Genomic DNA, 13,163 nt, shown 5'->3' with positions numbered 1-13,163 from the left:
GCACAAACAACGATGCGCTGGAAAGGGGAACACACCCTGTAACAGAGAGATACCAAGATGTAACAGATGTCTGTTAAAAATTCATCTGTGACCTTATTTGGCATATTTAACGTTGCGTGGGTTATAACATCAAGTAACACATTCATACAGTCTTTGGCAGTGGAGAGACGCACCAATCCATATATTCTTTAGCTTTCCGAGGGTGAACAGTGTACGAGATGATCAGGTAGGTGGGTCGTTTTTATCAAAATTTTGTCCTTCATCCACACAGGGAACTATATCAGATATAATTTCCTGATCCACATGTCCATGAAAGAGTGACGGATTTAAAGCTGAATGGAATCAACTCTACTGGTGGGCTACACAGAGAAGTTCTTTGCTCTGTACAGAAAAATGGATTTGGTTTAAAGGAAAAGGAGGCGATTTACTTGAGCATTTTATCATTTAGCACCTAAAATTTGTCTAATTAAGAACTTTTACAGGAATAAATCGTAAAAAAATCCGAAATTTGAGACCACGCTCTGAAACGTATTGCAATTTAGACATTTTAGTAAGAAGCAGTATATTAAAGTTAGCCTACTTGACGCCCTAATTTAACTGTCAAGAATTTCGTGCCTGTCCCTATCAAGCTAATTTGACTTCTCACCGACCCAGTTACCACATATACATCAGTAACCAGTCACCAGTTAAAATGTAAGAATACACATGCATATCTACCCACTCGGACGAATTCAAGAGAAGACAGAGAGTGGTTTTTCATCGTCGGCTTATACAGAACATTTTTTAGTTTTAAACTGTACGTAAAGTAGCGACGGTCTGTAGGTACTAGTTAACTTTAATGTACATAAGTGTATATGAGGAAAAAAATAGGCCATTAGTATTATTTGGCTCTAGAAACCGGCACACGTATTCATTTGTTTTGATTAAAAATCATTTCATAACTTAACATTCTGAGATTTTTAAAATGAACATCGCACAAACATTTATTTAATACGTGCACCCTCATGCATATTTCAAATTCAGGTCATCCCAATACAGTAAACATTTCCATGAAGAAACCTGCATTTGACTGATTTCATCTCTTCCAGAAACCACCATCATATATTTTAACGTAACCACGATGACACTGAAGGACAAAAACCTTCTGAATACTTTCAGCATCGTTGTAATATTCCTCTGCGCCCTCGCGTGCCCGTTACACGTGGACGGCCGCAGGGGATATTCCACTCACCGAGCGCCCTGGTTCCTCACACGCCAGCTTAGCGGTGCCAGACGCAATGGTCAGTGTAATGTCCGGCTGTCTGACCCCGGGGTGTACCGACACATCTTCTTATTCGCTCTGGACGGAATATGGACGGGATTAGAAAGAAACACCACCAGGTTTCTTCAGCATCATCGTTGTGCAGGGAGAAAAGAGTGAGTATTTTGTCTAACTATATATTCGATAGAGTGACTTTGTGGAAAGAATGGGTACATAGTGACGAAGATGTCCCTATTGTACAGTACTGTACCATCTTTCCCACATTTGTGAGGTGTAATACTGCATGTCGGCAGAAAAAGTGCGAGAATTCGCGTGAGGTGGGTCTAACTTTGCGGCGATTAGGGTAAAACTCTATGCGCCAAGAATATTGTCTTACAAAGCAATATTTAAATCACTAAAACATGAGCGCGTTCACAACCAATTGATCCGCGGACTACGTGTTTCTAGTCCGCGAATCAAATATGGCCGACCAATTTGAAAGTTTGCCGCGTGATCCCCTATAGACACTGAACAGATCCCCCGCAGCAATTACGTCTAGTATTGTTGTGTTGTGGTATAGTGTCATCTTGCTGTATATACACAATATACATAAATTGGATTCGGAACAAACACCCTTCGGACCAACTGATTCACTGAGTTTCGAAAGACAACTGCTAAGGTAACTCTGTATTCTGTTTTCACATTTTTTTCAGCAATCAAAGTGTGATAGACTTTGGACGAGAAGCAGTACAGTATTTCAGTGACTACTTTGGAATAGATATGTCCGCCGTGACGGACGCTGATATAATCGATGGAAACGTTCCACTAGCGGGCGGGAGGATGTTCTTTCACCCCTTCCACATCAACCCTATAACGAAGTACAGGCTCATTTTAGGTAGGCAGAATCTTTTTCTTTCTTGTCATTTTCAGCGTCTGTTGAAAAATCATTTATGCCATAACCGGCATGCGGTGTCATCAGAAAAAGCTGGTTCAGACCGTTTTCTTGGAAGAAAGGAAACTCAGTAAGCACCCTGAAACTCTGCGCGTCGTAAAGTACATGGTGAGCGGAGAAGAATCAGCGTCAATATTATTTCTTTTTTGATGTGTGTGTGTGTGTATGGAGCACCTACGTTTTCTTAGGCTGTTTTTGATGACTACCTGTTCTGAATTATAAATTTAAAATTCTAAGCTTGTTTTTAAGACGTGTGTATTACGGCTAACGAGACACGGCTCGGCAGTCACAACACTGTAGGCATAAATTCCGAACAACAAAAGTCGAGGCACCTCACATCGTACAGTATCCGCCTTAAAACTTTTCATTTAGAACAAATTATCAGCATAAAAACGTAAATCACCCAAAATATTAACATTGGGTCCTTTGTTCCATTTTAGAATCAGGGCCACGTGGTTCTTTTTCGTACCGCAACGTGCCCGTCTCGGACGCCGGCTGGGTGATAGAGGTGACTGACACCTTTCAGATTACCGGGACTGGGTTTTCTGGAACGCTTGACCAAACCAAAACACTTTTCTATGGGGAATACATGGCCCAGGTGGGTAAGATCTTTACATTAAAATAATTGTAATTTATTTTTTTTTAATGTTGACATTGTGACTGTGTGCCTCATGGACAAAGTCTTACCGGTACTGGATGGTCCATAAAAAACGACCAATTTTACTTTCCATCTCAACTTAAAATAGGTCGATTTTTATGGACCACCCTGTAAATGTTCAAATTTCAAATTTGGAATACAGCATTGAAGTTTTTATGGAATATTTCTATTTCAAATGTATGTCACGGTAATATATGTATTTTGATCTCAATAAATATGGTGCATAAGGAATAGAGGACTAGAGGAATGTGTAGTCAGGTGAGTCAGTCGTGATCAATTGATTACCTCGCCCGTAACATAATGTTATATGTGGGGATATCTTAGAGCAGTACTCTTTGGAATGGTCTTAGTATGACTGTGAAAAGAATATTCCCCCCCCTCCCTAAATATCATCTAATGCTTGCAAAAATAGGACAAAAAGCGGGGTAACATTTTGGGAAAATATTCAATTTAAAATATCAACTCTTAATTTACAGGGGAAAATGTGATTCATTAAAATTTTAACGTATTTTAAATACATGTATATCAAATCTTTATTTTTAATAATTTTAACAGATTTTGTTTACATGGAAAGTTGTTTGGACTGAATCATTGTGTTGTGAGGGGCAATGTGTCACGCATTAAGTTACTATTACAAAATACTTACAATGTGGTTGTAGGGACTTCGTCTCAACCAGAAACAGCATTCATTGGTATCGTATTCAAATATGAGAATAAGAGACAGTTAACATAGCATTTTAGAAAGGAAAGAAATAAAAACGGATTTTTCCCGATTATTCGTAATACCTATAAATTACACGAGGAAATCATGCAATGTTGATTTGAAGATGAACCTCTGTATGTTAAAAACATTGTTTCATAGAAAAAACTTGTTGTTATTTCAGACACAGCTGGAGAACCCACGGGGTACAAGACTATTATTCACATACAGAAACGTGATGCCGTCTGTATTTGTCGACGGGCGCGTGTATTTGTTTAACAATATGTTAGTGCATACCAAGTTCGGCCAAGGACAGTCTCACGGCATTATCAACATAGACACGACAACAGGCGCGATGAACGGCAGAGAGACACTAACTTTTCCCGCCAGAGCCTGATTTTTTTTTTTTTTTTTTTTTTTTTTTGTGTGTGTGTGTGTGTGATTTAAAAGGGACTATTAGCAGAGCTAGGTTTCGATCCTAGGACCTCGGGGTTATGGGCCCCGCACGCTTCCACTGCGCCACTCTGCTGCCTGTGAAAGCTATATCGCTATTGGCAAAAGGGTCGCGCAGCACAAAAGATGTGTTTGTGACGACTTTGCCAAAGATACACATGTATTCATTCCATAAATTGGACTTCTTACTTTAGAATTATACTTGGTTAACAGCACAAACTTCTTTAATGCCGTAGTATATAAGGAAACATTATATGCTAGACACAACGTAAGGGGTTTGAAATTAGCTAAGAATTATAAATTATTAAAATAAGATTCAAATCTTTCTGACAATAGTTATTGTTGAAATGTACTCCTATATCCGAGAAATGATGTTTATATTCCAGGATCTACATGGGACTTAACATGATTTGATTTGTCCCACTTCCACGACTCATTTCTTCACATTAATATCAATCTTCTGATTGATTAATTAAATAAATATCAATGACGACCTCTGTAAAACCCTGTGAAACCAAAATATCGATGTCAACCCGTATATGACAAAAATCAAGTCGATTCACAATCTGATGTAAAGGTAAAGGTAAAGTTTTACTAACTTATGTCCTGATGTCCCTATTCCTGGTCTTTCTGAATCTTTATAATCCTGATTTGGTCTGGTTTGAAGACGTTAAACTACATCGTAGCTCACTTTGTCAGCAGTAAGTATAAGGCTCCGTTCACATGAAAAATCTATTTTCTAAAATCTAAAAATCTATTTGCGGTATCTTGTGATCACGGTCTGTACCCTGAATACCCCGCGGCGTAATTACTGGCAGCGCCGAGAATTAATTACAGCTTTGGATGTAACTGGCTCGCGCTGCCCGTAATTATGCCGTGGGGTATTCAGGGCATAGACCGTGATCACAAGATACCACAAATAGAATTTTAGATTTTTAGAAAATAGATTTTTCATGTGAACGCAGCCTTACACTATTTAACGCTATAGCTTTCCTACGTTTGATTTGAAATAAAAGAAAATCGGTGTGACATTATTTTCAAAAGTTTTTAACAATAAGTTTTAAACGAGGAAACCTTCTTAGTAGCAGAGCTAGGTTTCGATCCTAGGACCTCGGGGTCATGGGCCCCGCACGATTCCACTGCGCCACTCTGCTCCTGTTAACAACGTTATTGCTGTCTGTTATAACTCCTTGGTATAACTGATGCGCAGCACAAAAGATGTGTTTGTCAAGACTTTGCCAATGGTATATATTCCTTAATTTGGACTTATTACTTTAAAATTATACTTGGGTATCAATGCAAGCTCCACTAATGTCGTTATATATGAGAAAACATCATATGTTAGCTACAACATTAGGGGATTGCAACTAGCTATGTTTTCTAAATGAATGAAATAACAATTAGATCTCTCTGCTACAAATAGTTATTGTCACTATGTACTGGTATCTGAAAAATGTTGTATATTTTCAAATGCAACTTAATATGATGTCACCCACTTCCACTTTTCATTCTCCACACAAATATTGATCGTCTCATTGAAAAAAAAACATAAAACCAATGATGGCCTCTATAAACCACTGTGATAGCAATGTTTCTGTGTCGATCCGTATATAACAAAAGTCAAATCAATTCACAATTTTACTTAAAGGTAAAGGTGCCCTTATTCCTGGTCTATGTGGATCTACACAATCTTGAAATGACCTCAAATCCTTGGTAAGCTTGCCACATAAGCAGCGCCATATGTTATGTAAATTATGTAATATGTATCATCGTACTCTTTTCCCAGCCAGCTGAGTGGTGACATTAATTTTATGAAAAAAATTCCCGCTACACAGTTGAGAAAGATGTAAAGAATTAGCCAGATACATATCTGTGAATTTTAAGTAAAAAATCAGTCTGTGACCCTGGTAGAGGGTATTATTATTATTATCCTACGTTACAGCCACCGCCGTGAAAGTTGCCTTAGCAGGAAAAAACCCAAGCCGAGATGCAAAATTTAAATGTACCCGTGTACCGGCATGTTTCTTTTATTCACATTTGTCAGATTGTGGATATAGACGGTCGCATACCTAATACTGTTCCTTTGTTCCTCTTCTTCTGGGGAGGCCCAAAGGCTGGATAAACAACGAAAGGGGAACACACCCTCTAACAGAGACACCAAGATGTAACAGATGTCCGTTAAAAAATTCATCTGTGACCATGTTTGGCATATTTAACGTTATAACATCTAGTAACACAGTCTTTGGCAGTCCATATATTCTTCAGGTTTCCGAGAGTGTACAGTGTATGTGATGTTCAGGTAGGTGGTTCATTTTCAAATCAATTTTGTCCTTTTTATCCACGCGTTCATTGAAGAGTGATAGACTTAATTAAGCTAAATGGAATCAACTTTATCAGTAAACTACAAACAGAAGTTCCTTGCACAGGACAGAAAAATAGATTGGTATTAAAGAAGAAGGAGGCGATTTATTTGAGTTCGAATAAATTATTTTTTATCATTTAGCATCTACAATTTAGTTGCACAATTTAGATTTACCTAATTAAAAATTTAATTCATTAGTCTTTTAAAAATCGATATTTGAAACCACGCACTGAAAAGTATTGCAATTTAATGGGATAATAACTCTTTCTATGAGGTCTATATTTCACAATAAAAACATTGTGAATAACTCATAAAAAATGTAATATATTCTGTTTTACGACAAAAACATTTTTATTATTCTGATTTCTGAGCTTCAGACCACGTGACCTTCATAGATGGCTTTAGTCTGTTATAATCTCTTAATAGATTTTAACAAAAAAAAAAAAAAAAAAAACTTTGTAGAAAAAAAAACCAGGGATTAACTTGGAATGTAAAAATGGATTCATTAACCATTGGTAAGTATGGGAGAATTGTTGTTTACTCCAGGAAAATCCTTTTTTTTTTTTTTTTTTTTTTTTTTTTTGGCCAAAACGAACTTCAATTTTTTTTTTTTTTTTTTTTTTTTTTTTTTTTTTTTTTTTTTTTGCTTTTCAAATACCTTCTTGCAGTATATACTTAAGGCCCTCATTTTACTGTGAAAAATTTCGTGTCTGACCCTATCAATGCGATTTGACGTCTCACCCTCCCCGTCACCACATATAGGCTGGCACAGTTTAGATGCAAGGATGCACACACTTATGTACTTGGACTCAGGCGAAGACAAAAAGTGGTCTTTAAAACGTTAGCTTACAGGACATTATTTTAGTCCATGTATAGTAACAGGCCAATGTTCAATTGTGGCTCCAGAATTCGGCACACTGATCTTTTTATTTTGATTTAAAATATATAAGTTAACATGCATGGCCTACGTAAGTAATATTTTGAGAGTTCAAACATTTATTTAATAAGTTCAATCTCATGCATATTTCAAATTCAGGTCATCCCAATACAGTAAACATTTCCATGAAGATACCTGCATTTCACTGATTTCATCTCTTCCAGAAACCAGAAACACCATCCCTATATTTTGCAGTCAATCACGATCATATATTATAACGTAACCACGATGAGATTTAAGGACAAAAACTTTTTGAATACTTTCGTTGTAATATTTCTCTGCACCCTCACGTGCCCGTTACACGTGGACGGCCACAGGGGATATTCCACTCACCAAGCGCCCTGGTTCCTCACACGCCATCTTAGCGGTGCCAGACGCAGTGGTCAGTGTAATGTCCGGCTCCCTGACCCCGGGGTGTACCGACGCATCTTCTTATTCGCTATGGACGGAATATGGACATCGATAGAAAGGAACGCCAGCAGGTTTCTCCAGCATCATCGTTGTGCAGGGAGAAAAGAGTGAGTATTTCTTGTCTAACTTTATTTCTGATAGGCCCCATTTAGAATAGGGGACTAACTAGTCCGAGGGTAAAATATGGCCGACTCACTTGAACACTTCCCCATGGGATCTCTATTCAGTGTTTATTAGCGGTTTAGACGGCAAACTTTGTAGTTGGTCGCCATATTTGAGCCTCGGACTAGTTAGTCCCCTATTATGAATGGGGCCCTAGAGAGCTGCATGTTGGCAAAGTCACTCGAAACACGAAAGCATTCACAACCAGCTGATCCACGGACTACGTGTTACTAGTCCGTGAATTTGAAAGTTTGCCGCGTGATCCCCTAATAGACACGGAACAGATTCCCCGCAGCGATTATTGTTGTACTGTGGTCTAGTGGCATCTTGCTGTATATACACAATATATAATACATAAATTGGATTCAGATCAATTACCCTTCGGACCAATGAACCCTCAGAGTTTCGAAAGACAACTGCACAGGTAACTCTGTATTCTGTTTTCACATTGTTTTTCAGCAATCAGAGTGTGATAGACTTTGGCCGAGGCGCAGTACAGTATTTCAGTGACTACTTTGGAATAGATGTGTCCAGCGTAACGGACTCTGATATAATCGATGGAAATGTTTCAATAGCGGGCGGAAAGATGTTCTTTCACCCCTTCCACATCAACCCCATAACGAAGTACAGGCTCATTTTAGGTAGGCAGAATCTTTTGAATTTCTTGTCATTGTCAGAGTCTGTTGAAATGTATGAATTCCATCACCAGCATGCCGTGTCATTAGAAAAAGCTGGTTGAGACCGTTTCCTGGAAGAAAGGAAACTCAGCAAGCACCCTAAAACTCTGCGCGCCGTAAGGCACAAGGTGACTGGAGGATAATCGGCGTCAGCGCCCTGACAATAAGGGTAATCGTAACAAATTGTAAAATCAATATTATTTCTTTTTTGATGTGTGTGCGTGTGTGTGTGTGTATGGAAGACCTACGTTTTCTTAGGCTGTATTTGATGACTACTTGTTCTGAATTATAAATTCAAAATTCTAAGCTAGTTTTTTTAGGCTGTGTGTATTACGGACACGGCTCGGCAGTCACAACACTGTAGGCCTAGATTCCGAACAACAATAGTCGAGGCACTTCACATCTTTTCATTTAAAACGAATTATCAGTACAAACACCTAAATTTCCCAAACTATTAACATTGGGTCCTTTGTTCCATTTTTTAGAGTCGGGACCACGTGGTTCTTTTTCGTACCGCAACGTGCCCGTCTCGGACGCCGGCTGGGTGATAGAGGTGACTGACACCGTCCATGTTGCCGGGACTGGGTTTTCTGGAACGCTTGACCGAACTAAAACACTTTTCTATGGGGAATACATGGTCCAGGTGGGTAAGATCTTTACAGTAAAATTATTGTTATTTATTTTTAATGTTGACATTGTGACTGTGTGCATTATGGACGAAGTTGTACTTGTGCAGGATGGTTCATAAAAATCGACCTATTTTACTTTCCGTCTCAAATTTAAAATAGCTCGATTTTTATGGCCACCCTGTAAATGTTTAAATTTCAAATCTGGAATAGGCCTACAGCATTGAGGTTTTTAAGAAATATTTATATTTAAAATGTATGTCAAGGTAATATATGTTTTTCGATCTCAATAAATATGGTGCATAAGGGATGTGACTAGAGGAATGACTCAGGTGAGTCAGTCGTGATCTATTGATTACCTCGCCCGTAACATAATGTTATTTGTGGGGATATCTTAGACAGGACTCTCTGGAATGGTCTTAGTATGACTGTGAAAAGAATATTTTCCCCTAAACATCATCTAATGCTTCCAAAAATTGGGCAAAAAGCGGCTTAACATTTTGGAAAAATATTCAATTTAAAATGTCAACTCTTAATTTAAAGGAGAAAATGTGATTCATTAAAATTTTAACATATTGTAAATACATGTATATCAAATCTTTATTTGTAATAATTTTAACAGATTTTGTTTACATGGAATATTGTTTGGACTGAATCATTGTGTTGTGAGGGGCAATGTGTCCCACATTACATTACTATTACAAAATACTGCAGTGTGGTAGTTGGGAAGTCACCGTCTCAACCACTGCACATTCTAGATTTCGTCTTTCATGCTCCTGCACAAACAGCATTCATTGGTATCGTATTCAAATATAAAAATAAAAGACAGTAAACATAGCATTTTAGAAAAGAAAGAAATAAAAACGAATATTTTGCTCCGATTATTCGTAAAACCTATATATTACAAGAGGAAATCATGAAATGTTGATTTGAAGATAAACCTCTGTATGCTAATAACATTGTTTCATAGAAACAATTGGTTGTTGATATTATCATTTCAGACACACCTAGAGAACCCACGGGGTGCAACACTATTATTCCCGTACAGACACGTGATGCCGTCCGTATTTGTCGACGGGCGCGTGTACTTGTTTAACAATATGTTAGTGCATACCAAGTTCGGCCAAGGACAATCACACGGCATTATAAACATAGACACGACAACAGGCGCGATGAATGGCAGAGAGACACTCACTTTTCCCGGCAGAGCCTGATTTTTAATGATTAGAGAACACGCATATGGCTAAAATTACCATACTGGGAAGATTTTATTAACCTGTCTGTGGCTCCATTCAGAACAGGGGACTAACAGTTCTTTGGATCACTTTTAAGTGGGTCGCCATATTTGATCTGTTCTGAATGCATTCTATCAATTATCTCTGTGGTTTTAGACCCTATTCCATAGACGCTCTCGGCCTAAAGACACCGACCCAACTTTGCGGAGATTCTCACTAAGTGCAATCAGAGCTGGGTCGATTCACGTAGACCGATGGCTTTTTAAAAGACAGTATTTTAAGGTAAAAAAATAATGAGTCTTTTATGTGAATGCGGTCTGGGATGTCACAGATAGGTAAATTAATGAAGGCGATCAGTTATAATGTTACAATTTTATTGAATCAGGTTATAATTTTTATAATCATTGATCACTGCCATAAATCGCTATTGCTTGAATATAAAGTTCAGATTATTACATGTAACTTATTGTTTTGCTCATGCAAATCTATCAATATATTGCCTCAATAAAGTGGGCACAAAATCAAAGTTGGCACTGATTGTTACAGACCATACACTAACAGGCGTTCATGCACATGTCTAAATTACAAATTTAATCAACAGACTTTGGGAATGTTCTAAGCGTCTTTCGCCAGTTTACGTAAGCAATCGAAGCAGTCGCGTAGCACAAGATGCTCTGGAGTCTTCCATATTGGATTCCTACAGCTTGCCTTTATACTTGAAGTCAACCCCCTTTATGTGGTTAACAAGCCTGAAACAAAACAAAAATATGCTTTGAAAATTAATTTTATACATGCTTTCAGATGTGTGCAAAAAATAAACGATGCGATAAATAAACAAGGCGATAAATGAGGCAAGCTGTTCCAAAAATTAACAAAGAAATAAGATCTAAACTTAAAGATAGGTCAAGACAGTTATCCATAGATATTATAATGTGTTGTTAACCTCTTTGATCATCATTTCACAACACTTACCAATCTTTGGCAAAGTTGATGGTTGCATCGTCCAAGGGACAGGAAAGAGACTTCAGTTTGGCCAGGAATTCGTCGTGACACTTTTTGTGTTGGGGAAAGTCCTCCCAGTTGGCCTTAGACATCATTCCCTGCGGAAATAGAAAGCTGGTTACTCGGTAACATATACAAAACATTTCAAGTTGTTTGTTTAGCCTCGTGTTTTCAGTCGGGCCAATAGAACGCCTCTCGTCTTCCAAGAGTGGTTTAGCTCGTTTTTGACTAATTGTATCGTTTTGGTGAAGTTTTTTTTTTAATTTTAACGGCAAAAGCAGTCTTTTTACGTATGTCTAATACTACAGACCAATATCGCAAAGTTGGCTTTGCTTAGACGGCTATACAATTTTAGCAGTCTAAGGGCGCATTCAGATTCATATATCGCACTAGCTGGGTCTGTCCAACTCGCTAAAGTGCAATCAGCACACAATAGTTAATAGCCCACTAGTTGCCTGAGAAGGCGCGTCATACATTTAAGCTGATTGCACCAAGAGAGAATCTCCCGTTGAATTAGACCGATCCAGCTTCTGAGATGGGTTTATCCGTATGCTCCCTAAGCTTAGCCCAAGAACTTTTCTGAAGCAGGACAAGGTCCAGTTGAACCCAACTTGACTGAAAACATGACTTTATCAATTAGGCAAACAGACGGATAGATGAGAAACAAAAGAAACAACAGCAACAAGACAAGACAAGGAAAAATGAAAAGTAGACAGAAGAAATAGAAGAAAAAGAAGAAAAAGAAACGATAGAGGCAATAAGTTCATTACGAAGTATGTGTCTGACAAACGCACCTCTTCATCGTCGAAATGATTTGCTGTAACTTTCACCAGGGCGTTCAGCTTGTCGCTGTTTCCTCTGTCTCCGGCGCAGTCAAATATTCCCTTGAATATCCCCTTGTGTTCCTCGTCCAAGTTTTCATACTGAAAACATCCAGAAAGTGCAGTGCAATAGTCGAGACGGGCAGGAGAAGAAAAACCCTTTTTAATAACCTGGCATTGTGGGGCCCATTTAATTGGGAACAATTTTTTATCAATGTTACTTCTGCAAGCAACAAATGTGAATTTATCATTTTCGACACATGCAATTTTAAACCGTTTTGATATTTTTATTTATTTTCATTACTCTTTTTTTCCGCACCAACGAAGTTTAAATCTCATACAGTATATTCTGTCACTATACTTATACTATACTCTAACTTGCTTATATACTATAACGTGCTTAATTATAAACTGTTGAGATTCAAAGGGAATGTTCAAGTCGGACATTCTAACAATACCAGACCCTTATACTCACAAAAACTCGAAAACTCTCGTCCCAGCAAAAAGGTTCTGGAATTTCAAACCCCATGACGAACAGGAAATTTACTGGCGATCTGAACGCTTAGAAACCGGCGAAACGAAATGAAGCCGACAAGTAAGCCTCCTTTCTTTATATAGCCGCCCGACCGTTTCAGAAAAAAGTACTCCAAATGACTTCTCGATCAAAATCGAGACGTGACAACAAAACGATGTAGAGTTTGAGTGGATTGTTGAATCATTAAAGCGTGCTGCTCATTAATTAGAAGCAATCACACTTTATGGGCATGCCTGCGCGGTTGAATACCTGCGTCTCGGGCTGCTAGGGAGAGGGTAGGACTCATTTCCAGGGACCAAAGCGCAAAATCTGTATGCATGAGGTGGGGGGGGGGGGGGGGGGGGGGGAGGCACCTGTTGAAGAGCTGCAATATGCGGACAAACGGGTGATTT

At 38.3% G+C, this 13,163-nt stretch overlaps 3 protein-coding genes and 1 non-coding gene across 4 annotated transcripts; 2 read left to right on the top strand and 2 right to left on the bottom strand.

Moving 5' to 3' along the window:
• Positions 1-51: 51 nt before the first annotated feature.
• LOC106177445 (uncharacterized) lies at positions 52-3,947 on the top strand. Its single transcript, XM_087018484.1, has 5 exons — positions 52-226; positions 1,159-1,416; positions 1,954-2,135; positions 2,633-2,790; positions 3,735-3,947. The coding sequence occupies exons 1-5, from the start codon at positions 219-221 to the stop codon at positions 3,945-3,947; spliced, it is 819 nt and encodes a 272-aa protein (XP_086874610.1). The 5' UTR covers positions 52-218.
• A 60-nt stretch (positions 3,948-4,007) lies between these two features.
• On the bottom strand, positions 4,008-4,079 carry Trnam-cau (transfer RNA methionine (anticodon CAU)). Its single transcript has one exon. It is a non-coding gene; the product is annotated as a tRNA-Met (tRNA).
• A 3,479-nt stretch (positions 4,080-7,558) lies between these two features.
• Positions 7,559-10,620, top strand: LOC106177435 (uncharacterized). The gene is made up of 4 exons (XM_013560200.2): positions 7,559-7,820; positions 8,335-8,516; positions 9,038-9,195; positions 10,180-10,620. Exons 1-4 carry the CDS (start codon positions 7,744-7,746, stop codon positions 10,390-10,392), a joined length of 630 nt encoding a protein of 209 aa, XP_013415654.2. The 5' UTR covers positions 7,559-7,743; the 3' UTR covers positions 10,393-10,620.
• A 150-nt stretch (positions 10,621-10,770) lies between these two features.
• On the bottom strand, positions 10,771-12,870 carry LOC106177442 (myohemerythrin). Its single transcript, XM_013560208.2, has 4 exons — positions 12,712-12,870; positions 12,210-12,338; positions 11,386-11,513; positions 10,771-11,162 (listed from the first exon to the last, which is right to left on the bottom strand). Exons 1-4 carry the CDS (start codon positions 12,763-12,765, stop codon positions 11,111-11,113), a joined length of 363 nt encoding a protein of 120 aa, XP_013415662.1. The 5' UTR covers positions 12,766-12,870; the 3' UTR covers positions 10,771-11,110.
• Between the last annotated feature and the right edge of the window lie 293 nt (positions 12,871-13,163).

Source organism: Lingula anatina, chromosome 7, assembly GCF_051362555.1.
Source record: "Lingula anatina isolate TDL-2025a chromosome 7, LinAna3.0, whole genome shotgun sequence".
Lineage (NCBI taxonomy): Eukaryota > Metazoa > Brachiopoda > Lingulata > Lingulida > Lingulidae > Lingula > Lingula anatina.
This window is presented reverse-complemented; position numbering and strand designations above follow the sequence as displayed.

Coding starts and splice junctions, on each gene's coding strand:
- LOC106177445 (XM_087018484.1), top strand. Junction 1,417..1,953: donor CGTTGTGCAGGGAGAAAAGA/GTGAGTATTTTG, acceptor CATTTTTTTCAG/CAATCAAAGTGTGATAGACT. Junction 2,791..3,734: donor ATGGGGAATACATGGCCCAG/GTGGGTAAGATC, acceptor TTGTTATTTCAG/ACACAGCTGGAGAACCCACG.
- LOC106177435 (XM_013560200.2), top strand. CDS start 7,744: ATGGACGGAATATGGACATCGATAGAAAGGAACGCCAGCAGGTTTCTC. Junction 7,821..8,334: donor CGTTGTGCAGGGAGAAAAGA/GTGAGTATTTCT, acceptor ATTGTTTTTCAG/CAATCAGAGTGTGATAGACT. Junction 9,196..10,179: donor ATGGGGAATACATGGTCCAG/GTGGGTAAGATC, acceptor TTATCATTTCAG/ACACACCTAGAGAACCCACG.
- LOC106177442 (XM_013560208.2), bottom strand. CDS start 12,765: ATGGGGTTTGAAATTCCAGAACCTTTTTGCTGGGACGAGAGTTTTCGA. Junction 12,339..12,711: donor ACGAGAGTTTTCGAGTTTTT/GTGAGTATAAGG, acceptor GGATGTTTTCAG/TATGAAAACTTGGACGAGGA. Junction 11,163..11,385: donor ATCAACTTTGCCAAAGATTG/GTAAGTGTTGTG, acceptor GTTTTGTTTCAG/GCTTGTTAACCACATAAAGG.